The sequence below is a fragment of the Ornithodoros turicata genome, chromosome 6 (genome assembly GCF_037126465.1).
Source record: "Ornithodoros turicata isolate Travis chromosome 6, ASM3712646v1, whole genome shotgun sequence".
Classification (NCBI taxonomy): Eukaryota; Metazoa; Arthropoda; class Arachnida; order Ixodida; family Argasidae; genus Ornithodoros; species Ornithodoros turicata.
The window spans coordinates 59,879,976-59,902,914 of NC_088206.1; the positions used below are offsets into that span (position 1 = coordinate 59,879,976).

Here is a 22,939-nt window from a genome sequence, read left to right on the forward strand (position 1 = left end):
GCTTTTCTTATGTTGAACTTGTGTAATTTCCGTGAGGGAACCACGTGTGCTAAACAGCCCGCAATGAGTGATACAGACATACACTCATACATACAAATACCATTACAGCATACGGTATTCGATGTCAAATGGATGCCACACAGTGCAAAGTTCTTAACTTTCGGAATCTTGCCAAACGGTACAGGTTGTGTAGAGCTATACGAAATGACAGACGGCTCTGCAAGTAAGGTCGCCGAGGTAGGATTCTGCTTTATTCGCTAGGATCCTTGCGTGCGTACCCAAACTTGCTTCTCTTCGAGCAGATTCCGCACACAAAGGGTGTAAAAACTGGGTCGTTCGCCGCATCCAGCCAAGTCCAACGTGACTTTGCAACAGGAGATTTTGAAGGCAGACTGCGAATTTGGTAAGACACCCGACATTTGGGCCAGGATAGGAGCCCACAGGCAGACTGCCGAACATGTATTGCAGATTTGATGCCCTCGATGACAAAACTCTAATCATCATAATTTCGTAAACAACGAGATTTGGCCGAGGCAGACAACTTAGGGACGACACAAATATGTAAGCCTCATACGCGTCCCCCTACGTGCGGCACTCAGTGGCTCACGGGAAACGGCGTGCTGGTGTGGTGTAGTGGTAGCATATGTGACCGGAAATCAGAAGACACAGGTTCGATTCCTGGCGTCAGCATTCGATCATAATTTCATTTATTTGTTTTTGTGGAGGGGGTTGCTGGCCCCTTTTAGCAGTCGTACTCCCTGCTTGTCTCCCATATCTGCAGTCCGCTGCAATTACTGCACAGAAACACTCATGGGCAGTTCCTCACTGCATCTACGATTTCAAATATAACATTTATGTCTTCTCCTACATGTGTCCCATTTTCTCAGATGAGGCAGGTAGCAGCAAACGCAAAGGACATTACCACTACAATTTTACGACTTAATTTGCACAACTGGGTTAAAAATATGAAGGATGCGAGCCAGTTTTTAATGACCCCAAAATTATATTTAGAAATAGGCAGCAAGGAGCATCGTTGCTTCAGGAGGCTATCAGTAACGCCGCAATTCACCTCTTGGAAAAATTTCTATATCTGAAATAAGAAAAAAGGACGAACACATGGGAAAATGTTCCGCAGGAGATGAGCGGAGGATGGGGGGGGTTGTCGTAAAAACGTGCTGTCAACGGAATAAAACTTGGTGGGCAGTCCAGGAGGGCCTGTCATGTTTGCGTTTGTGTACGTCCTCGTAAGACGTATCCACATGGCAACAAATGTAGGGACTTGGAAGAACCCGAGAAACCAGTCTACGCAGTTAAAGCACACAGCAGTATCATCAACTCCATTGACGGCATTGGTGAAGCCGCGCCAAGCATTGCAACAGGAAGCAAGGACGGTGGGGAAATATGTTAATGAAGCGAGTTTGGAAACTAAAGGTGGAACGTTTGACAATCTAGGCTCGGTGAGAATATGGGACACAAGGACGACCGAACCCGTTGCTGTAATACAACCTTCGCCAGACCAGGTTCGAAGAGATTGCTGGACCGTTGGATTTGGTAAGGTCGAACATCTGTAAGAGTAACATCATGCTGATGTCATCAGCAATTATTTGCATCTACCTTCAAAGTTCTTCGTTTTCAGTGTATGTACATTACCAGATCTGGGGGAGCATATGCACCCGGGCCCATACCCACGCAAATTCTGTTTTTTTTATAAATTACACGTTTTAAACCCTCACAGAAATCACTTATGCTGAGCAACATATTTTTTTTGCAGTACAGTACATACAGTGCCTTCCTCCATCCATATGAACCACCATATACAGGTCATGCAGATGGGCCCCCAAAGTTGTAAATCCAGTACTTAGTGTGTGTATAGCAGTGACACACCCAGAAAACAACAAAAAAAGAAAAGAAAAAAGAGAAGCATAGGGAAACAGTGTGCATGGTGGTGCATGTTGTTAGAACCATTCAGTTTACCTTTTACCTCCAGAATGGACATAGTTATCATTTTTGTGCTCGTGCTCTACTGGTATGTGAAACCTCAAGAATGTTTGAACTCACCATTATGTACGTGTCAACACGTTCAAAATTTGTCTCAGAAATAATGAGTGAGCGAGACAGTGGCTTCTACTACCCACAACTGCCAACTCTACGGTCACTTCTGAAATTATGAATAGCAGTATGCATCACACAAAGTGGGTGTAAAGTTAAGTTTTTCCTTCAAAAACTGCAGTGCATGTATCTATTTGAGATGTGGCCTACTCAGATCTAATATATGTTGAACAGCCAGCACTAGCATTAATGAGTTTACAAAATTCATCTAATTAATTAATAAAAATATGCAGGTGGAATATGGCCGCTTTTCGTTCCACTCTCCGCTGTGTTCAGTCCCTCTCAACACACTGGCTTGGGTTGCGCAGTGTGTTATGCTACAACTCTTTGTAATAGAACAAAATCACAGGTGAACGTTATCTTTATTGTTGTTCACGGACATCCTACCTGAGAAGTAAGACAAGAGAGGTAAATACTGTAAAGAGAGGTACAATAGCAGTGTTCTTCTTAACAGTACAAAATAGGGTGCATCATGCATTGTGGAACAGCTAGCCAGTGCTTTGGGTGGTAGGGAACACAGCAGAGAAGGGGACATGAAACTACACTTTCCAGTTCGCACCGATATTTTTTATCTCTTGTGCCTCATGCAGGCTCGCTGTGGTTTCCATTTTGCGGATTGGAGACGTGAGGGCATTGGTCTAAATCATTTTTATTTAAACCACTAACACATTTTTAGTAACAAATTGGATTAATTTTGTAAACTGATTAAGGTTCACACTGGACGTTCAAATTATATTAGACCTGAGTACGGCCATATCACAAAGGTGTGCACCCAGCTGTGCAATTTTGGAAGGAAAACCTCAAAGTGTCCCGATGAAAAGTTTGGTCCGCTTCTCGTGATGCACCCTACATGTTGTAGAAGTATCGAATAATTAAAGGAAGTTTGCAGCGTGGAGTAGGGGAAAACGTTCTAAAAGGTCAGCTCACTCCAACACACTCACATGTAAACACTGCTACTCATTTTCTAGTCACTCAGAACACCACTAGACCTATTATGATAAAAGTTGATCAAACGCGCCACACCTCCCTTAAAAAGTGATCCGCCCACTTCTAAGCAGATCTCGCGTTCGCATTTTTTCGAGCATCACACGAGCCGGTGCGTGTCTCGTGCAGCAGTGGCTATAATGTAGCTGTCACGAGAAAACTGTGTCCTATCATGTTGGCTGCACTCTAGCTGATGAAAAGGAGTTTAACAACCTGTTCCAATTTAAAAAAAATTATATTCCTTTTATTTTCCTCAACATATCAATTAGGGAGGTAAAAAAACTGTTGATACGTACATACCAGTCCTCCAGCTAGAAGCATTTTCCCAAGAGAGATCTATGTTTGTGCAAAATTTAGAGGTTCGGCTGCATCACCTGGAATTGAGCATGTGAGAGCTTAGTAGCTGAAAAAAAGGCTGGTGTTTATTTACTCCTTGGCCGTATTACTGCTGCAGGTAATTCGTACTGCACGGAAGGACGCCACGTCTGTGCTGGATATGAAAACGGTGAGGTCAAGTTGTTTGACTTGCGAAATCTCAAGGTCTCCTGGGACACCAACGTGAAGTATGGGGTGCGTTAAACAGTGGGGCAGTTGCTAGAACTGTTGCGTCACTTCTTTCCCTCGATGCAGGTCTGCAGTCTCGAATTTGACCAGAAGGATATATACATGAACAAGTTGGTTACAACGGGCGTTGATTCACAAATACATGTTTTTGACATGAGGACACGTCATCCAGAAAAAGGCTATGCCCAGTTGTGCCAGCAAGTGAGTGCCTTTTCGCGCCTCCAGCTGTCGGTATGAGAAATTTGTGCAGCAGCATTCAACCGCTTATCTTTAGGACAAGCACAAATCAACAGTTTGGACTGTCAAACATCTTCCACAAGACAAGGATGTCTTCATGACTGCAAATGGAAGTGGATTCCTCTCTCTCTGGAAATAGTATGTATGCTCCTATCAATCCCGTGCACTGCTACATCTTTGCGAGCCTACACCAATATGGATGATGCATGTACGTGATGTCCCTCCCTTTGCTATCTCCGCTTGTGTAGTGTTGTCTGCATGTGCCTTAACTTCTGTGAGGTCTGATAAAAATAGGATGGAAAGGAGCAGGCTAATGCGGGAGATATATTCCTTTGCACGTTTTTTAATACTAGTACTAATCCAGTGTTTGTTGATGAAAACAGTATTTCCAGTTTTTGAAGGTAGAAGATGTGTGTGGCTGCGTACAGCTTTATGCTTCTTTCCTCTACATAATACAGAGGAATATGCTATGAAATCAATACATCCAAGAATAGAAAGAAAAAAATTGCTGCAGTATTTTGGGAACAGTTTATTTCTAGTCCAATACCTTTATCAATAACTTGTTGTGCTGGCACTGCCCGATTATAGGTTAATGACATAACCCTGAAAATTTTCAGCAACTACCCGGAGAAGCGAGCCTGTGACAGTTCCGACGGAGCTGTCGAGGGAGTTACAGGGTCCTTGTCACTACTTCGAGAGACTAGGCTAACTACACAACCAGTGGTGAACTTGGACTGGAACAGCCACATGAAAGGGCTCTTTGTGACATGTGCCTTGAACCAGAACGTGTATGTCATGTTTGTGTCTGGATTGGCAGAGTGACACCGGTCATCTGTATCACATCATCGTTGTGTTTTGTTACTGCCTGATTAGCTTTTGTGGAAGCACAATAAAGAAATCTGCCGTTTGTTATCTTTATTGCATGCTAGAGTTTCTCAATTACAAAAAAGAGTCACCGAGAAGACAAACCGACTGCCTTTCTGAGGTTCACACACAATCGTAGAACCACAAAAATAAGAGTCGTAAGTGAAGTACACAATAAGCACTCTGCACATTTCATGCCCCTTGTAGTTATGGCACTATAACATGCACAAAATCATGTACACACATATATGTATATATATATATATCTTACTATCTTATCATGATATCACCCTGAGGTAGTATCCAGAACTACATCATATTGGTGTGATGTAATGCAGATTACAAAACATTTGTGGTACTATATTAGACATATGATAGGTACCCATTTACATAGCTGCATGTAAGTAGAGGTATTTTCTATGTATCATACAGAACAGCATGAACTGCACTAAGGTACATGCAGCAAGTTGCTTCCCAGCTGCGAGCATTCGCAGAATCACAGGTACTGTGCCAAATGGGCATTAATTTCTCTGCACAAAATCGGCTTCTACCCTTCAAGCTTAAGGCACCCTTTTGCAGAATACATTTACTGCATGTAGGAATAATTAAAGGTACTATACAAAAATTGCACTGCTTCCTGTAAGCATATCCTGCATTATAATACAGTTCATCCTATACCAAGGGAGGAATATGAAGCATAAATATGCCTTGCATTGCTATCCAGGTATTGACATATTTCCAGATTGCACATCTCACAACCAGGTAAATAGTAGGGACAGGTGCATGTAGTTATCCTCAAATTTATACAATGAGCAGTTAAACTATCCCAAGAAGGAAGCGTGTTGAATGGCGTTGCAGTGCCTTTAGTCCCATGCTTTCTGACGTGTTACCATGGGAACTTACTATTTTGACTACCAACGCCGTTTCAAAGGTAAACGTACTCATATGCTGTCCACATTTGTGAAGTAGCTGCTCTTCCGATGTGTGTCTTGTGTGAATAGGTAGGGCCTCGTGTTTTAGGGATAAACTTGGTAAAACCTGTTTTTGCCCCGCGATTTACATCACCGTCACTTAGGGCAGAACCCTAAAAACAAAACTTGGCAGAGTGCCAATTCAGCCACTAATATGGGTACTGGTGAATGCTATGGCACATCGCACATGGCCATGGCCATTCTGCATGTCTTGTTTCTCTAAGATGAGAAGAGCACATTTTTTCTTTTTGACCCAAAAATCTGCTTTTCCACACTATATCAGCCGATTTGACCACATTTTATAGCTCCTGAAAAAAAGAAAAACGACTTCTACACCCTGATTTTCAGAAAACATAAAACCCGAAAACACAAGGCTCTAGGAGTAAGTCGTGGTGTTTCTGACGCACCACTAACCGTTGAGGTGGCTGTTAGAGATGCTATAGTCCCCACACTACGAACAGTGTTGGCAACACGCATTCAATGGTACTGTTCTACATACATTCATTCATACAGACATTCTCTCTATGTTTCTTCGAAATGGAAACTGCAAATAAAATTTAACTCCAGGATTTGGAAAAAAAAGAATAAGTGCTGCACTTAGCACTGGCTGACGCTTCTCTACTGATGCTTTAAGTACATAATGCTTCTCAAGTCATTAAAGGGGCACTAAAATGGAAAAGAAAATTACCTCATGGAATGAAAGATGCCATTACTTTGACACCAACATAAAAGGAGCGAGGTTCATTCATGATTTGCGAACAAAAGAAACCGCAATTTACGCTTTCCCTCCCCCTCTCCTCCTCATGAGGTGCGACAACATGAAGAAGCCTCGGACTGGTCTCCTGAAACGATCTCGCACAATGATTGGATAAATCGTTTGAGGAGGCCAATGGGAGTCTGTTCCTCATTGCTGGTCTTCTTGAGAAGGAGAAGAAGCGGGGAAAGCGCGAATTGGGGTTTCTTTCGTTCATAAGTCACGAACGATGAAATGGATGAAACCCGTTCCTTTTGTGTTGGTGTCAAGGTAACAGTCTTTTATTCCACGAGAAGAAACTGTTACACTTTAGCACCCCTTTAAGATGCATATGGCAGATACTGTGCAACCCTTACAGGAATTTTTTCTCTTTCTGACATGTTCAACATGCTTTGTACTTATTGGATACTAAGGTAAAAAAAACTAGGAGACGTGACGAGATGCATCACCTCTGCTCGAGCGCCTGGAGCCGTTTTTCACAAATGGCACGAATGCTCTCCTGATTGGCTTCCTCAGCGAGAGCCATGATGCGTCGGATGTGCTCTGTCCTGTTCTGCCGAACGGCTAACAGATAGGCGGATTTCAGTCGGCCAGCCAGCATGTAGGCTTCAATCTGCGTGAAATAGGCATGATGCACTCCTGTGCACACTGAGTTTTTGTGCCATTCTCAAAAGTACATCAACATTACCTTGTTGACGTCTGATTTGAGGCACTTTACCAGAATTTCCAAGTCCTTTTTCTGCAACAGTCACAAAAGTTAAGTGTAACATGCTGACACATTACGAGCTGGAGCTCCAAAAATAATGTTTTGTGCAACCAGTGCTTTTTCTTTGTCCATATCAAATAAAAACAGTGAAATACAAAGTAACATGTGTTCTACCTACTTGAAAATGCTCACACTGGCAATTACTTTGGTTAAATTGCAGAAATATTCAATCCGTGTAGGGAATTTTTAGCACTGGCACACCCAAAAAAATAGTGTATACCAGAGTTACTTCACTGAATAACTTAGTAAATAGTAATAATTTAGTAATAATTATTTTCTATGCTTGGAAGCCAACCAGTGTATCATACCAGAGTAAAAATCACGTCATTGAGTCTACCGCATCATCTCATTGCAAAACCATTTTGGTGCCGAATGTCGCCAGTTTTGATATTTTCTTATAACTGCGCAGGCATAGTTTACACATAAAATTTTTATAAATACGTATATGTTTTTTTTGTGTGTGTCTGTACATGTGCTTTTCTCTTGTTTGTGCCAATCATTCATGATGTCCTTAAATGTGTTCAACATTCATTGAAGTACCTGTGCTAGACATATGGCCCTAAATGCATAGAAGTAAATGGATAACAGTCTTGCCAAATAAAATAAATTACAATTATCTATCCACATGCTCTTACTTATTCAAAATGAAATCTCCCAATAAAAGCTAAGACGCTCTCTCCTCATACAGAAATTTTTTAGCAGAAAGGTTTTAGACATTGAAGTGACCTCAAATGACTTCATTGAAACAACTTATTCGCTAGCAGTATATGTAGCCACAAAACCACATCTTCAATGCGATGGCATGCGTCGCCTGATTGGTCCCACAGCCTTAGATTGACAAATGTCTCTCTGCATTTCTTAGGAGTCAGTGACCCAACATTATGCATGCTGCACCAAAATTTTCCAAACAATTATTACCTCCTCGTCCTGATTAACAATTACTTTGACGGCAACCATCACCACTGCATCCACATCGTATTTCTTTGGATATCCACAAGTCGCGATGCAGTCCACTAAACGCTTCACTTGTGCTGCTCCTCGAAAATGCTGAAGCAGGCTGCTGGTACGTTGGAAGATCTGGGCACCGCTGAGAAGATGCTCCTGTACAGTGATGGGAAATGCTTCAAGTAGCAAGTAGTAGTCAAGTACAGTGCAATCCCGTTAATTCAAACTCCAAGGGGACCGACGATTTGTTCGAATAAAGTGGAGTTCAAACTAAAGGGAGCTGTGTTGGAGATGCGTCATGACTCGCAAGGCCTTGCCGCATGTTTGCAGTCACGTGATGGCAGAAATATAAGACGCTTATTCCTTCCAGAATATTTATTTACAGGCAAGCACTGAAACAGCTCAGGGCAAAAAATAATCTACGTGCTTCTTCGTGCTTCTTCTTCTACGTGCTTGTGTTCGTTTTTTCTGACGCGTTTTGGAACGTCATATCCGTTGTTGAGTCCAACCCCATCGCAAACCCCGCGCACACGAGTATCGTCAACTCAATTCGAGAAAGTATTGAATTGTTGCCTCTTTTCGTGGCTGTGTAGTCAGCATGAAGGGTTTTGATTCCCATAAAAACAGCGAGGCTTGCTTGCTTTGCAGATGACCAGTAAGCAGCATGGTTCCGTGCCAGTCGTATCTGTGCACACCATTACGATGATTTACCTTGCTCCTCTTTCCTCTAGCAGAAGTACCGCTTTCATGAGAAATGGAGGAAAGTCATAAGTAAACTTAACGTGTAATCAGTAAAGGTGTCCGTGACTCGCCAGCAGTGGTCAGGCACGGCAGGGCACGCTTCCAAGCCGATGCATAGTCGGCAGACCTTGGCAGTTTTGACTCTGGCTCACTCAAGTTCACTCACCACACGCCAAGGCCTCGGCTCGCTCACTCACTTACAGCTCAACTCTGTATCGTTGCGCTGTTTTCAGCCATTTGCTAATCTTATCCGAAGAATCAAATAATGCAATCGTTGTGTTGCCCATGCGAATGGAGCGCTGAGAATGGAGTGCATGCGGCCGTACAAGCAACTTTGCTTTGGCGGACATTGGGAGTCATCGGAAAGACAACAACTGCAACAGATGTTAACAGGGGCAACGCGTCGCACGCCCGTTGCGTTCATACCTTCATACAGAGCACTGCAGTTTTGGCTCTCGCTCACTCAAGTTCATTCACCGGCCACCCAATTCTCGGCTCGCTCACTCACCTTCCGCTCAGCTCTCGGCTCGCTCACCCACGCTCAGTCACTGCCTCCTCAGCTCTTGCCTCGCTCAATCACGCCCAGTTCGTTAGCCGAATTGAGAGCGAGTAAGCGTGAATGAGCGTGCTCATGAGTGAGTTTTGCCGAGGTCTGGTAGTTGGTACACGGGAGTCAGGCAGGCCCGGGCAATATTGTTCAAATAAACCGTTGCACATGTTCATATGTTCGAATTACAGGGCGTTTTCCCCCACCAAAAATACACACTTTAGATTTAAGAGATTTTGAATTAACGGGATTGCACGCTATTTTAAGTACATTTCTCAGTACTTGTACTTTACTTAAAGTGCATTTTAATGTGTGTACTTGTACTTTACTTAAAGTACTTTTCTTCAGTACTTTCAAGTGCTCCAGTATTTAATAGGCAATAGAAACACAAAACTTGGAAGCAAAATCATTTCGTTTGGTACATATTAATGAGTCAGCTGTAAACTATCCATGTTTTCTAACTAGCAATTGGCAAAAATGACTGCTAAAAGCTGTCTAAAGATAACAGTCGAAACATAATTAGCTCGCCTTTTATCAGTACCAAGTGCTGAAACGTCCAGTGATACAATCTAAAGTTTTAATGTACTTAATGAGTACTTTAAAGTACTTTGCAAAGGGCTTGGTACTTTACTTGAAGTATAATTTTGAGGTATTTGCCCATCACTGACAAAAGAATAGCACATTTTACGATCAATTACAATAGTATTACAATCTCTCTCTCGCTCTGCCAATCAGTGACACAGTTAAGAACAATGCTTTCCAGACCAAGACGTAATGTGTAATAAAGCGGATATGTCTCTTGCCTCTATGATGCGGAACGCGATTCCAAAGCCCTCATCGACTGTCTTGCCATTTGTGAGGATCTGCAAGCACAAAAACATCCCATGTTAATTTTATTTCAGATGGCACAATAGCCCAGACCATCATCACCATTTCATGCGCCGAAATTTGTAACTTTTAAAGCATCAGTTTTGTAGGGCCCACCGATGTTGACGGCCATGTAAGTCGGCGCATAACAGTTGTGCAGAGAGAAGAAACAAGAAGTAGTTACAACTCAAGATCAGGACACAAGATGGCCCTATGAGACTACTGCATTTAAATGAGTTTGGCAGAATGCCCATTTTTTCACACCACATGTTAAACGCAGGACACTCTGCCATGAAACAGCCCAGATTTGCAAGTTCCGTCAAAATTGGTCGCAGACTGTGAAAAATTCCCCCGTACATTTTTTTTCAAAAAGACTTACCAGGCACGTCAGTTCGCACTTCCTTGCGATGCTTCCAAACAGGGTTGGAATGCTCCAACTTCCTGTAGCGTCTCTGCCACCATTATCCACAATGGGAAGTATCAGCTCGTTCTCAGTCTCACGCGAATGCAAGAACCGGGTCACCTCCACCTGTAGCTTCACCATGCTCAAGTGCCTTCAAGCGGAAAACGAAAACCGCACATGTATGGTCCATCAAGGGTCCGGTATACACCAGTCGCAGGAAAGTTGAATTCTCACCTGGAGACTTCGTTAGGTGGCATTTCTAGCACTTGTCTCTCAGTAGTGCTCTTCTGCTTGCTCGCCTGTGTTGCATACTTTTCTAGGTAGGCTTCAAAGTGCTTGCTTGCATTTGCCAAGTGCTGTAGCCTCCCATGAAGGTCAGAGTATGACTTTGTTGGTGGTCGTTCAAAGAACTGAATGCTGGTCATAGCAGCACGTATGTAATCCTGCCATACAACAGGACAGCGTTGGGCAAAAGGATCGTGGTATCATTACAATTTTAGAGACTGAAACTTTTGGGAAATTTTTTTTTCTTTTAAATTCGGGGGCTAAAAATCGGGTAAACAAACATGTGCTCTAAATTCAAATTCGGGTGGAAAAACTTCCAGTATGCTAAATTCGGGGAGAAATCGGGCTGAGTTATTCAAACTAAATGTACTGGTTTGGAACAAACGGTGACGCAACTGCATTTGCTGCCAAACAAGTTAGTGTGCGTTCCTACAGACGTCTCAGTGAGGGCAATTTGCCGGGTAACGATCGGGTCTCAAACTGAAGAGGCAGCCTTCAATTTGGGGTGCAAATTCGGGAAAGAATCGGGTTAAACCCTAAAACTTCAGGCTCCAATTATAATGCAGAATAAATTCCAACATCCACATGACACGGCAACCACATGGTGTTTTACACATGTGCTGGCATCACTGCTGTAACATACAGGATGTTCTTTTCTATTTGATACAGAATTCTTACTAAAAATCTACAAGTAGAAACTATTTTTTCACGTGGCTTATGTGGTGGGGCCAACATTATGGCCAAGAAAGCCGGTAACTATCAGAGCAGTACTAACCCGGTTACCTTTTAATTAGGAGTCACTGTTTAAGCCCAGCCCATTTATCTGAAATCCTGAAAGGAGCACGTTATTTCCGATGTCCAATGTCAGATTTTTTGCCACGGAATGCATTCCGCAATTTCACACATGCCCAAAGAACTTGGGCCCAAAGGCTGTCCACACTCAGATGGATTATGAACCCCAATGTTCTACCTAATTTTTCCCAGCTGCACGACAATGTGGGCCCACTTGCGTGAGTGTTGAGAAAATTCTGCAATGATGTCCTCAGTAGCTCTTACAGTGCTCTGTGCGTGAGCAGCATTGAGAAGGCAAAGGTAACAGAATCTTCTTCGTTTCTGTTACCGCCTCCATTACTAGCACATATTTGTTTCTGTTTCAGTTTCGGACATCACCATTGTTTTTGTTGCCATTCTGTTCTGTTTCCGTAACTGCACCACCCCCGTTTCCTTCCTTCCTTTTTTCTTAAGCTTCGAGGCTGGGACAGAAATACCCTTACACAAATATTCTGAGGTCTATTTTGAGGACTTTAGAGATACATGCACACAGGAGACAACATTTGTTCAAAAATATACATCCGTGATTTCTTGGTACAGCTAATATGAACAATGGTTTTTGAGAATGTTAATCACGCTTGCAAATTGCCATAATCGTATAAGATCTATGCTTCCTATGCTCCAGTTTGATATAGTTCATTTTAGTTTTAGTTCTTCCATTAATCTTAGTTCGCTTCATTCATCTTTCATAAATTTACCTCCATCATACGATGAAAGGACTGTAATACCGGGCCCTACAGTACCCAAGTTATTACCATAAATTATTTTTGTTTCCGTTTCTGTTTCAAGTGTTCTGAGTGTGCGATGTCTGTTTCGGTTTCTGACGCCTTTACCTGTAGATTTCCAGTACAATACCGTCTCCATTTCTGTTAACTTTCCCTGGCATTGAGGACAGTAGGGCATGCCTGAAGCACTACTGAATCTACTGAGGACACCACTGAGGGACGGCACCAACAATCGTGCAAGCAGACCCCGGACTGAAATCAGCTTCCTAAAATAATTAATGAAAGAGAAGCAGCACACTTTCCTCCTCCACACTCACCTCCATGAAGAGTTGCATGTGATAAAGACAGTGAAAAAGTCCATTCCGTTGGAGATGTCTGCAGGTGACCAAAAGGGATGGCCAGAACTGAATAAGCGTTGGGTCCAGTCTCTTAATTCCGCTTAAGACCTGTTCTATGTCGCCCCGTTCCAAAGCTGGCACAATCACATTTTCGGCAAGAAGCTCGGATTCACAGTTCTGGAACCCAACCGGCACATTTTCAGCATCCGAGTAGCACTTCGTACAAAATTCTTCTCACCTCAGCCAAGAAGTATTTTAGTGTGATCTCAATCTCATGATGCCTTAGTAGGAATTCCAGCATGGAGCGATGTGTGCCATATCTTTCCAGGTAGAACTTGCACTCACTGAATACTTGTGACTTCAGTTCGGTTGTGGAAAATTTAACCTGTGCGGGAAGCAAGATGGTCATTCGCGCAGAACGTTCTGACGAGGAGCGTGACTTCACCTCAATGTTTGGATCCCTGATGCTTCTAAGGCTCCCTATCGCACAGAACACGGCTGCAGCCTACAAAGAAGAAAACGAGGGCCAATCTTAGAAGTTTCGTTTGAAATGCTATGTCATACAGCAGAAGATGACTACGCGTATATGTACCTTGCTATGTCCTGCGTACGATGACTTCTCCAGGCTGGCTATTATCTCCTGTAGTAATGGATTTTCGACAGCTGATTTACCACGCTCTTTGGGTCTCTGCAAGAAGTTGAGAGCAAAAATTTTCCATTCTCCAGTATCCTAACATGCAATGTACATAAAAGGATAACATGCGAGGACTTCTCTTTGCACTGTATTTATCACCTGTGGCTATGAAACACCCCAAAGTCAAATAATTCCAATAAACCAAAATAAAGTGTTATTGCTGTCCTGGCTTTTCCAGATGGTCCTCTTGAGCAGTTTCTCAACAAATATCTCAGTATTCACATATATTTGTGCCTAAATAACGAGACAACATGATGAGATTGCAACTGGTAAGGGCAGTTTCGAGTATGCAATTTTCACCACATAGTGCAACATGCCGTATTTACTTGCGTATAAGATGCACATTCTTTTACCCAAAAGTATCGCGCCATTGAGGAGGTGCATTCGATACGCGGGAGGAAATTGGAACACAACACTTAACGTAACATAGGATAGAAGAACGTGCAGGGCCGGTTGGTACAGTGCTGGACAAAAGTTTACGGAACACGCTCCAGGGCATTCCTTCCTTACAGTGACATGCTAGCAGCAAATGGGACCATACGGACTTAGAGACATGTGCCTAGGCAACCCAGTCACTCGTTTGCAAGTCCGTATGGTACAATTCGCTACTACCATGTCACTCTGAGGAAGGAATGCGCCGAAGCGTGTTCCGTAAACTTTTGTCCAGCACTGTACCAACCAGCCCTTCATATTCTTCTATCCCATGTTACCTTAAGTTAGCTTTTGTCCAGCACTGTACCAACGAGCCCTAGAGATTCTTCTATCCTATGTTACCTTAAGTTAGCTTTTGTCCAGCACTGTACCAACCAGCCCTACACATTTTTCTATCCTATGTTACCTTAAGTTAGCTTTTGTCCAGCACTGTACCAACCAGCCCTACACATTCTTCTATCCTATGTTACCTTAAGTTAGCTTTTGTCCAGCACTGTACCAACCAGCCCTACACATTCTTCTATCCTATGTTACCTTAAGTTAGCTTTTGTCCAGCACTGTACCAACCAGCCCTACACATTCTTCTATCCTATGTAACCTTAAGTTAGCTTCTGTCCAACACTGTACAAACCAGCCCTACACATTCTTCTATCCTATGTTACCTTAAGTTAACTTTTGTCCAGCACTGTACAATGCCATGAAGTATTACAGGTGCGACTTCGTTGTGTTTTCGTCTCCGTCCCCTTGTCGCTCACTTTATGACTTAAGGTAACTCCCGTTTTATTCCGAGATATCCGCAGCGATCTCCCCGGAATCGAACGGCGTGATTCTCCCACATCGAATGTCCTTCCGTTCTATCAAGCATGGACAAAATATTCCTCGGTGTCCAGTGCATTTGTTGTTCATCACTCCGGCAACAAGTGTTCCATCTCGTTGACTGCGCGATACCAGCGGCCGCGTGAGCGCGATACGCTGTCCTGGCACTGCGCGAGACGATCTGATCGTGCTACTAAACTCTGGGTGTGTGTAATGTGCGGGGAACAAAAAAGGTAGCAGCATTTTGGTGCTCAAGTTGGGGTGCGTTCAATACGCGAGTGCGTCCAATATTCGAGTAAATACGGTAGCATATGGGTACCAAAGCACATTGCGGTCTCACGGGGCCTTCCCTAAGTCTCTCAAATTTCCAGAGCTGGGGTCAGTAGTCAATCTAGGATTTCAACACGAGCACACGCGAACCAGTGGTTTATCCTGTATTGCGAGGACAGGGGAGCTTTTAAAAAATTGAGATGGGGTGCCATTATTGGAGTTACCATTATTCTCGGCGTATAACAACATCCAGGATGCTCCTGCACGTTGCACGTGATATTTTCCTTCAGCAAGCTTTCATTCATACACTTGCAGGCTCAGTCGTCTTTCACGAGAGACATTAAATACAGTGTGCTGAAATTTCGGTTGACATCAGTGAACCTGCTAGTGAGCAAAATTAATCCACAGGGTGAGCACTGAAACATCGCTTGTCTCATGACATAAAGTTACGAATCATTGCAAGTCATGAACATGCAATAAATCGTCTCAACGTGATGCTTTTTTGTTTTGTGGGCTCGATAAATCGTTGACACCAACTGTTACTGGCGTGATTTGATGCACAGAATTGCACCATCACTCACTAGGACATTTCCAACCCAAACCAGACTCCGACGAAATGGATATTCATTTACTAATCTGGGTCGACACAGCACCTGCATGCCACTCATTTGTTATACCTGGAGGCAAAGAGAAAACTTTTCCCTCGCTGCAGCCCAGTCACCAACCCTCAGCAATGCCAGTCCCCAGGAAGCAAAAATTCCTGACTTTTCCAGTCTGCACTTGGTGGCCACTTCGAGTGCCAGTTCCATACGTTCTGCTTCAGTGAGGCGATCACGCAACTTGCGCTCTGGCTGCCAGTAGCATTTGGGGTCAAGGCCACCGCCTGCTTCTGTTTTGCTACATTTCAAGAAGAAGTTGTACTTTTACACATCATTAGTTTTCATTGTAACTTCTGCTTTGCGGTAGCCAGTACTACATACAATAAGGTGACATATACAGGGACACATACATAGTATACAAGGAGACATCAGGACAAGGAACATATACAACAAGGACATATACGAGGACAACAGGAGGACAACAAGGACAACGACAACATATACATCGACAAGGGACATATACAAGGAGACACCAGACCAGATAAAAAAACTTGCAGCAGGGGATAGGACTGTAGAATACAGTGACAAAGGTGGGTAGTTTATTGCAAGAGAGCTGATGATGCAATAAATGTGAATGTTGTGAGGGCTGTGTGAGGGATGGCCTTGGATGTTTTCATCATTGTTTATGTACATGTTCATGATGTATGATTCAGATCAAAGATATATTCAACACAGACGAGGGTTAGAATGAAATTATATTTATCAGTCCATCATGCTGCCTTGTAAAGAATATAGTAGGGCATTTTGCAAATGTAGAAGTCTTATTTCCTGTCAATTAGTATTTCTGCAGCTATTTTGTGCAACCAAGGTAATAATGCTGTTGCTCAGTAGATATAAGTGAAGTTAAGTTCTCTCGATTCGACACAACAGAGGTGTGTGTGCATTGCTTTTACGTATGGGCAGTTTCCAAGTGCTGTTAAACATCTCCTGTGGGCAGCAACCGCTTCTCCTGCCACGTGTACAGGGTGTTCGGTAGAATCTCAATGGAAGATAAGATAAAACATGTCGGCCTTTTAGCCTGAGACACACAAAAATAAAGCTTGCCCCTCCCCAATAACAACATGATGTGAGAAGCACAGAAGATGGTGCCAAAGGAAACAGGAATAACGAATAGAAAAGACAATGGGTTATCATACAATTTGATTAGAACATGGTACAACAAGTTTAATTCCTTCATATCCTTCTTTTGCATCCTGTATGAGCATGTCTTAACCTTGTTTCCATATTCTAACAGCAGGAACTGTTCATTTCTTAGAGGAGAAAGCATACTAATTAAATAAAGTAAAGTAAAAAAATCATATTTTGGAACGAAACACGACTAACTTCCCAAGATGGCATGCAGCCGTGGACGGAAGCACGCAGCTACAAGAGTGCAGAATAAAAACAGGGTGCAGGACAAGAAAACAAGAGAGGGCCAACCATGCCCCCCCCCCCCCCCCCCCCCTTGCTTTGGTTCAACATTCGGTACTACACACATGCCTCAAGTACTAAACACATGCGCCTGAAGTTTTCAGGAATTTTTTTTTTCTTCTAAATTTGGGGGGTAAATATAACGTAAATAAACATGTGCTCTAAATTCTTGCGAATTTGGGTTGAAAAACTTTCAGTATGCTAAATTTGGGGAGAAATCGGGCTCAATTACTCAAACTAAGTCTACCGTCCATAACGAAAACCCGGGACTAGTGGAAAATAAATAAAAAAGTACAAACTTGTGTTTGTGTGCGTCCATTTTTATTTATTTTCCCCTAGGGTTTTCGTTATGGATATCTGCCACCAGCTCGCTTGCGTTCTATCTTTTTTATTGTTCAAACTGTACTGGTTTGGTACAAACAGTGATGTAACTGCATTTGCTGCCAAACAAGTTAGTGTGCATTTCTGCAGACGTCTCAGTGACGGCAATTTGCCGGGTAATAATCGGGTTTCACCCAAAACAGGCAACCTTCAATTCGGGGTGCAAATTCGGGGAAGCATCGGGTTAAACCATAAAACTTCAGGCGCTATACCATCAGTGCCTGTTACACCTATAGCAGACCATCTGCCCAATTGTTGCTGCTTCTAGTATTTATCACAAACCCACCTGAGCAACATTTCATCAGGTATGAGGTGCTGACAGTTATTGGTCACCATGAGCTGCACGATATCCAATCTTCTCAAATAAGCTTCGCACCACTCCACTCCTACACTGTGGCCAGCCTCTTCACATTTCACTTTGGCGTTCAGCATTAAAGAATGCATGATGCTGCAAAATGTAAACATAAAGGCGTTCATCCTCGGTCACCAGGCAGGTCGTCAACCATCTAATGTCATTCCCCTACCTGATGATAAGGCCATAGTCCACTAAAGTATCACAGGCTGCTTTCGGCGCTAAGACAGTAAAGAGGTTATCACAGAGGGACAAGATGAAAGATGAACACCTCGTCAATGAAGAGTGCCTTGCCAATATCGAAAGACATAACGACACGCTTGGTGCCTGCAAGCAAGAAAAAAATAAAGGTCTTGTGAATGAAAAAACTGTTAGAAGAAAGCTAGGGGACATGATGACTAGTTGGGTAAAACTAAAAATACGCCAAACATAACCACCACTTACACGTTCATAGTAAAAGTGCTCACGTGTGAACACATTTTCTTCATCGTCAACATGAAGAATCCATGCTGCGTTTCCCTTCGATGAGCTATCATCTCGAGACGCCGCTTGCAAGGGTGTTGACTTTCTCGGTGGTCTGAGCGCTGATGGAGATGGAGAATCTGAAACATAAGCCTACTGTCAGTTGTAAAGTGACGACAAGAAAATGAAGCCGAAGAAGATATTTGACTAAATGCAAAAATCTTAGTATGCAGTGACTGTGAGAAATAGTAGTCCTGAAATGTCAAGTAAAATTGAAGACATTCATCGAATTCATTTAGACAGTGATTGATTTCTCGGATGTTAAAAATGTAGGCCTCTTGACCTTTTGGACAATGCTACCGGCACCATCAAATGTTAAAAAGAAAACAAACAAAAAACCCACCAACAAAGGATTCCACCTTAAGTTTTCCTAATTCCTCAGAATATGTGTGTTTCTCAACAGCAAGAGGCCCAGTTAGTCAGTGCATATCAGAACCTGATTATTTTGGACTGCTTCAATAGTGACTGGGCTAATACAATACAGCCTACACAGTATTTTTTTTTTTAAACCTTTGAGCAGAAATTCAGAATATTCATAATTTTACACAAATCTTGTGACCACAAGCCCAAAAACGTGGTTAGGCACCCTACTTCCATACAATATCGAAATATGCTAGAGGAGCAAGTTTAAGAAATATGTACATGTAAGACAAAATCAAGTACAGGCCATTGTTCATTTCTAGCCTTATAAACAGAGAGAAATAATAAAAGTAGTATGTCACTACATTTGAACTCAAATACTGTGTCAAATAATAGTGCAACCTGAAGATCTATCAGCTCGCTCACCATTTGGATTGTACCGCAGTCCTTGACTCGGAGGTAGCTCAGGTGGAATGGCTTCCACACCGAGACTTCTGAAAATACAATTTTCTACTCAAAACATATCATGCTAAATTGTTCTTACAATCTCAAGGCAAATGAGGCACGTTACACACTACCTTACCATGTGCACTTGCCAAAAACGCACAAAGACTTTAAGCCGTTTTTGCACACTCTTGTGATGTATGAGGAAATACACACAAGATCTCCTTCCTTGCGAGATGACAAAAATGTGCTCGACACAACATTTTGTAGACACGATACATCGTTTCTGCATTGCTTTTTTCAGGGTCCACAGTCTATGACACCTTGCCTTTACCTGTCTTGCGTTGGCTAGCTGGGCATAGCTACTCTAGCTTTAGGACATCAAGGTTCCTAATGTGCTGTAGTGACTTCTTTTCCGTATGCATTACGTTCTATTGTTGTATATAGCTTTAAAACGACGGAATGACTTACGGTGGGTTTGTAGTCTGCTCAAAGCAATCATCGCAAACACGAACATTCCTTTTTCCATAGCCTTCTACACACATGGTCTGTTGCGAGCAAGATGAGCATACGACACGACCACAACGTCGACAGTGATGACGTCGGCTGAACTGAAAGCAAGGTCTCCGCTCATGATGCAACACAATGGGAACAAGTTGGGTAAATGAGATAACAAACTCACAACACCAAAGTGTTCTTCTTGACACACCATGCAACGTGCCACATTCTCATCTGGGATCCATTCATTCGTGGGAGGTGGCTTTGCAGGCATCACAAAGGTCTCATTTTGACCCTGGGGCGATGCGGAGGTTCCTGAAGACGGTAATGTGGTGTCAGGCTCCGCTGTTCGTGAGAAAGAACATGTGATGCAGTTATTAAGACTAGGAGATGGTTGCATAAGAAGTACTGGCTGGGCATTGCTTCTGTTAAAGGAGTTGAGAAACCATCTTTAACCATGTCCGTTTTGTGTGTTCTTTGTAGTGTTGTTTTCCAAACATTCAGTATGCAAAACTTTTATTTATTTATTTTTCTAACGCATGCTGTTTTCGTTACAAAGCTTGATAAACAAGGTGTGATATATCAAACAAGGAATTTTCCTGGAGATGAGCAGACCGTTACCATGGGAACAGTCATTCTTGCACCTTCTCATGAAGAGGCACGCTGTACAGGGCACTGGACGGACATGAAACTTTGATTGATATTATACGAGATGGACGTCCACTTATGTGATTCCTCCAAAAGCAGAAGAACCATCTCACAACTCCTTTAACCCTGTTCGCCTAATTAATTAATTAATTAATTAATAGCACAGCGACAAGTACGTGAAATATTTCAGTTTAATGGGCATCACTCTGAGAAAAATCTCAGATCATTGGATTAAAAATTGCAGTCACTGAACATATTAATTCCACACGTCACATTCAAATTGTTTGCACAAAAAAGATACAGACAGCTCAGAATTAAAACAAATATCAAGAATCACACGAAATTCTTTCACAAAGTTGTCAGTCACAAAGAAGAAATGCTCAGAGAAAATTTGAGGAAACCTTACACGAAGACGTTGGCAAAAGAAGTAGCTCCAGGGCTTTTGAAGCGTACTTCTCGAGATATCCGTCCGCCATAGCTCTTGTCAAGGGAGATCCTTCTCTTTCGAGAAAAGGCGCAATAAGTTTCAAGCATTCTCCGACGCAGTCAATCTATTAAAGCGAGAGAAACACGCCGGTGAAATAATTATGGGACACGAAGCAATGGAGATAAAAAAAGAAGCAAGGAAACACATTATTACCTCTGTGTTCATTAGAAGCTGTTCAAGAAGGAATGTCGGGCAGCTGACTAGGTCTGCGTAATCATCACGTTTGCGAGGACTTATGCAGATGAACATCTGAAATAGAATGGCATCTATGATATCAAGAAGTATTTCCTCGAGCACCAATAAGGAGTGACCACTCACACGGAGACCTATGCAGAGTTTCTGATACATCAAAGCAGTTTCTTCAGTGAGGCAATGGCTGTACTTATCGAGGACAAAGTCCAGAGCGTCGATCTTCCCCTGGCCATTCGCAAGTTTCCGCAGTGCATTTTGGCAAAGAAGAAATGACGCTTCTTCAGTTTCTGCACTGCAAATGATCTGCAACGTATGTTCTAGTCAGTACTACATCCAAAGCCACTCTTTTTTTTAGAGTTCATGTCTTTTATAGATTTGATATTTGTGTGATGTGAAAAGATATAAAGACATGAAACCAAAAAAGACGCATAGGATTAACAAATGTGACAAAGTTGACATACTTCTTTTAGAACTGCTCTACTGAATGTTCTTAAGTGTTTGTAATTATTATGCTTAAATTACAGACCAAATGTTTTGAGGAAGAAGTTACGTCTTTCCGATCGCTCGTGCGGCTAGCACTTCAAAAGCTTCAGGTAATGTTTTTGCATTATGGTTTGGCGTGGGGTTAAGTTCTGCAGTTGCACAGACGTTGCATTCCTCAAAACCATGAAGTCCCAACGCTAGTTTTTTTAACTGAGGGACTTGCTCCTGTATAACTTTGTCTAAGTGCATCTCCTCTGAATGATGAATCAAATGTTGGAAATTTTGAAATAAATGGATCTATTCCAAAGACAGGCATATTTTAGTAGATCTCTAAACTAATTTTGGGAGGTCAGGCTTATGCTTGAAATCCATCACAGCCACGCTATGTATGCTAGAATGTCTACTGAAGGCGTACTGAACGTCGACACTGCTGAAGGGAGTGTACACACTATACACTATACAGGGTGTTTCACCTAAGGTGATAAAAAATTCTAACTGGCGATGTACTCGCCGGAGGATTGTGGGACTTTCGGCAATTACCTTCTGAAAACTATTGCCACCATTGAGGAAGGCTTTGGACAATTTTCAATTGTGGAAAATTTATTTTTTTTCAATTGGACTTTGAAAATTGCCAAGCGAACCTCACTTTTTTTACAGAAATATGAAGTCCTCCACGGATAACCACAGACCCAACAAAAACTATGCACAGTATCACAACAGAAATAGTAAAAAAAAAATTAGTGAAAATTACGCTTTAGCCCCGCCTGCTTGATTTTCGCAAAAACGTGCTCGCAACAAGTGCGTCTAGAGGAGAAAGTGTCCCAGCCTTCATTTGTTTCTCCTTCGTTGTGATAAGACGGTTATTTTGTTTTCTTTGTGATAAGTCGGTAGTCACCAGCATCAAGGTCAAAGCGGGGCTACGGCGTGCTCTTCTTTGCGAAAATCAAGCAGGCGGGGCTAAAGCGTAATTTTCACAAATTTTTTTCGACTATTTCTGTTGCGATACTGTGCATAGTTTTTGTTGGGCCTGTGGTTATCCGTGGAGGACTTCCTATTTCTGTAAAAAAAAAATTGAGGTTCACTTGGCAATTTTCAAGGTTCAATTGAACAAAACCGCACCGCAGATAAGCCGCAGGACGCGTTTTTAGGAATATTTTGAAAATTTTCTGGCAGATAAGCCGCACCTGCAGATAAGCCGCGGGCAATATGAGACGACTGTTTTGTGCGACAAAGGAGACCATTGTGAAGGCCATAAACCTTGTAGTCCATACTCCGTGATCGGCATAGTGTACAACAAAGGAGTTCAGTTCTAGAGTTCTACCAAGATCGGACTGTGCCCTTTTTGGGCATTTTTCGTGGA

At 42.6% G+C, this 22,939-nt stretch overlaps 2 protein-coding genes across 3 annotated transcripts in view; one reads left to right on the forward strand and one right to left on the reverse strand.

Moving 5' to 3' along the window:
- Positions 1-12: 12 nt before the first annotated feature.
- On the forward strand, positions 13-4,806 carry LOC135396844 (dynein axonemal assembly factor 10-like). The gene is made up of 8 exons (XM_064628049.1): positions 13-237; positions 303-403; positions 1,276-1,391; positions 1,453-1,551; positions 3,548-3,663; positions 3,724-3,858; positions 3,932-4,032; positions 4,512-4,806. Exons 1-8 carry the CDS (start codon positions 64-66, stop codon positions 4,714-4,716), a joined length of 1,047 nt encoding a protein of 348 aa, XP_064484119.1. The 5' UTR covers positions 13-63; the 3' UTR covers positions 4,717-4,806.
- The window catches only part of LOC135396843 (zinc finger FYVE domain-containing protein 26-like), a 62,874-nt gene continuing 44,729 nt past the window's right edge, over positions 4,795-22,939 (reverse strand). For both annotated transcript variants that reach the window (XM_064628048.1, XM_064628047.1), the window contains exons 28-47: positions 21,223-21,399; positions 21,058-21,153; positions 20,824-20,968; positions 19,954-20,114; positions 19,743-19,882; positions 19,254-19,321; positions 18,390-18,547; positions 18,118-18,272; positions 17,880-18,041; positions 15,821-16,040; positions 13,524-13,619; positions 13,377-13,436; positions 13,170-13,316; positions 12,911-13,108; positions 10,987-11,195; positions 10,729-10,903; positions 10,286-10,345; positions 8,168-8,350; positions 7,172-7,222; positions 4,795-7,096 (exon numbers count right to left, since the gene is read on the reverse strand). In XM_064628048.1, coding sequence (XP_064484118.1) covers positions 6,929-7,096; positions 7,172-7,222; positions 8,168-8,350; positions 10,286-10,345; positions 10,729-10,903; positions 10,987-11,195; positions 12,911-13,108; positions 13,170-13,316; positions 13,377-13,436; positions 13,524-13,619; positions 15,821-16,040; positions 17,880-18,041; positions 18,118-18,272; positions 18,390-18,547; positions 19,254-19,321; positions 19,743-19,882; positions 19,954-20,114; positions 20,824-20,968; positions 21,058-21,153; positions 21,223-21,399 — 2,829 coding nt within the window. In that variant the 3' untranslated portion in view covers positions 4,795-6,928. The remainder of the gene's footprint in view (positions 7,097-7,171; positions 7,223-8,167; positions 8,351-10,285; positions 10,346-10,728; positions 10,904-10,986; positions 11,196-12,910; positions 13,109-13,169; positions 13,317-13,376; positions 13,437-13,523; positions 13,620-15,820; positions 16,041-17,879; positions 18,042-18,117; positions 18,273-18,389; positions 18,548-19,253; positions 19,322-19,742; positions 19,883-19,953; positions 20,115-20,823; positions 20,969-21,057; positions 21,154-21,222; positions 21,400-22,939) is intronic.

What these genes read in the sequence shown, in the direction of transcription:
- LOC135396844 (XM_064628049.1), top strand. Translation starts at nt 64, where the DNA reads ATGAGTGATACAGACATACACTCATACATACAAATACCATTACAGCAT. An exon ending in TTGCTGGACCGTTGGATTTG is followed by an intron (nt 1,552 to 3,547) that starts GTAAGGTCGAAC and finishes TTACTGCTGCAG; the next exon opens with GTAATTCGTACTGCACGGAA. An exon ending in ATGCCCAGTTGTGCCAGCAA is followed by an intron (nt 3,859 to 3,931) that starts GTGAGTGCCTTT and finishes GCTTATCTTTAG; the next exon opens with GACAAGCACAAATCAACAGT.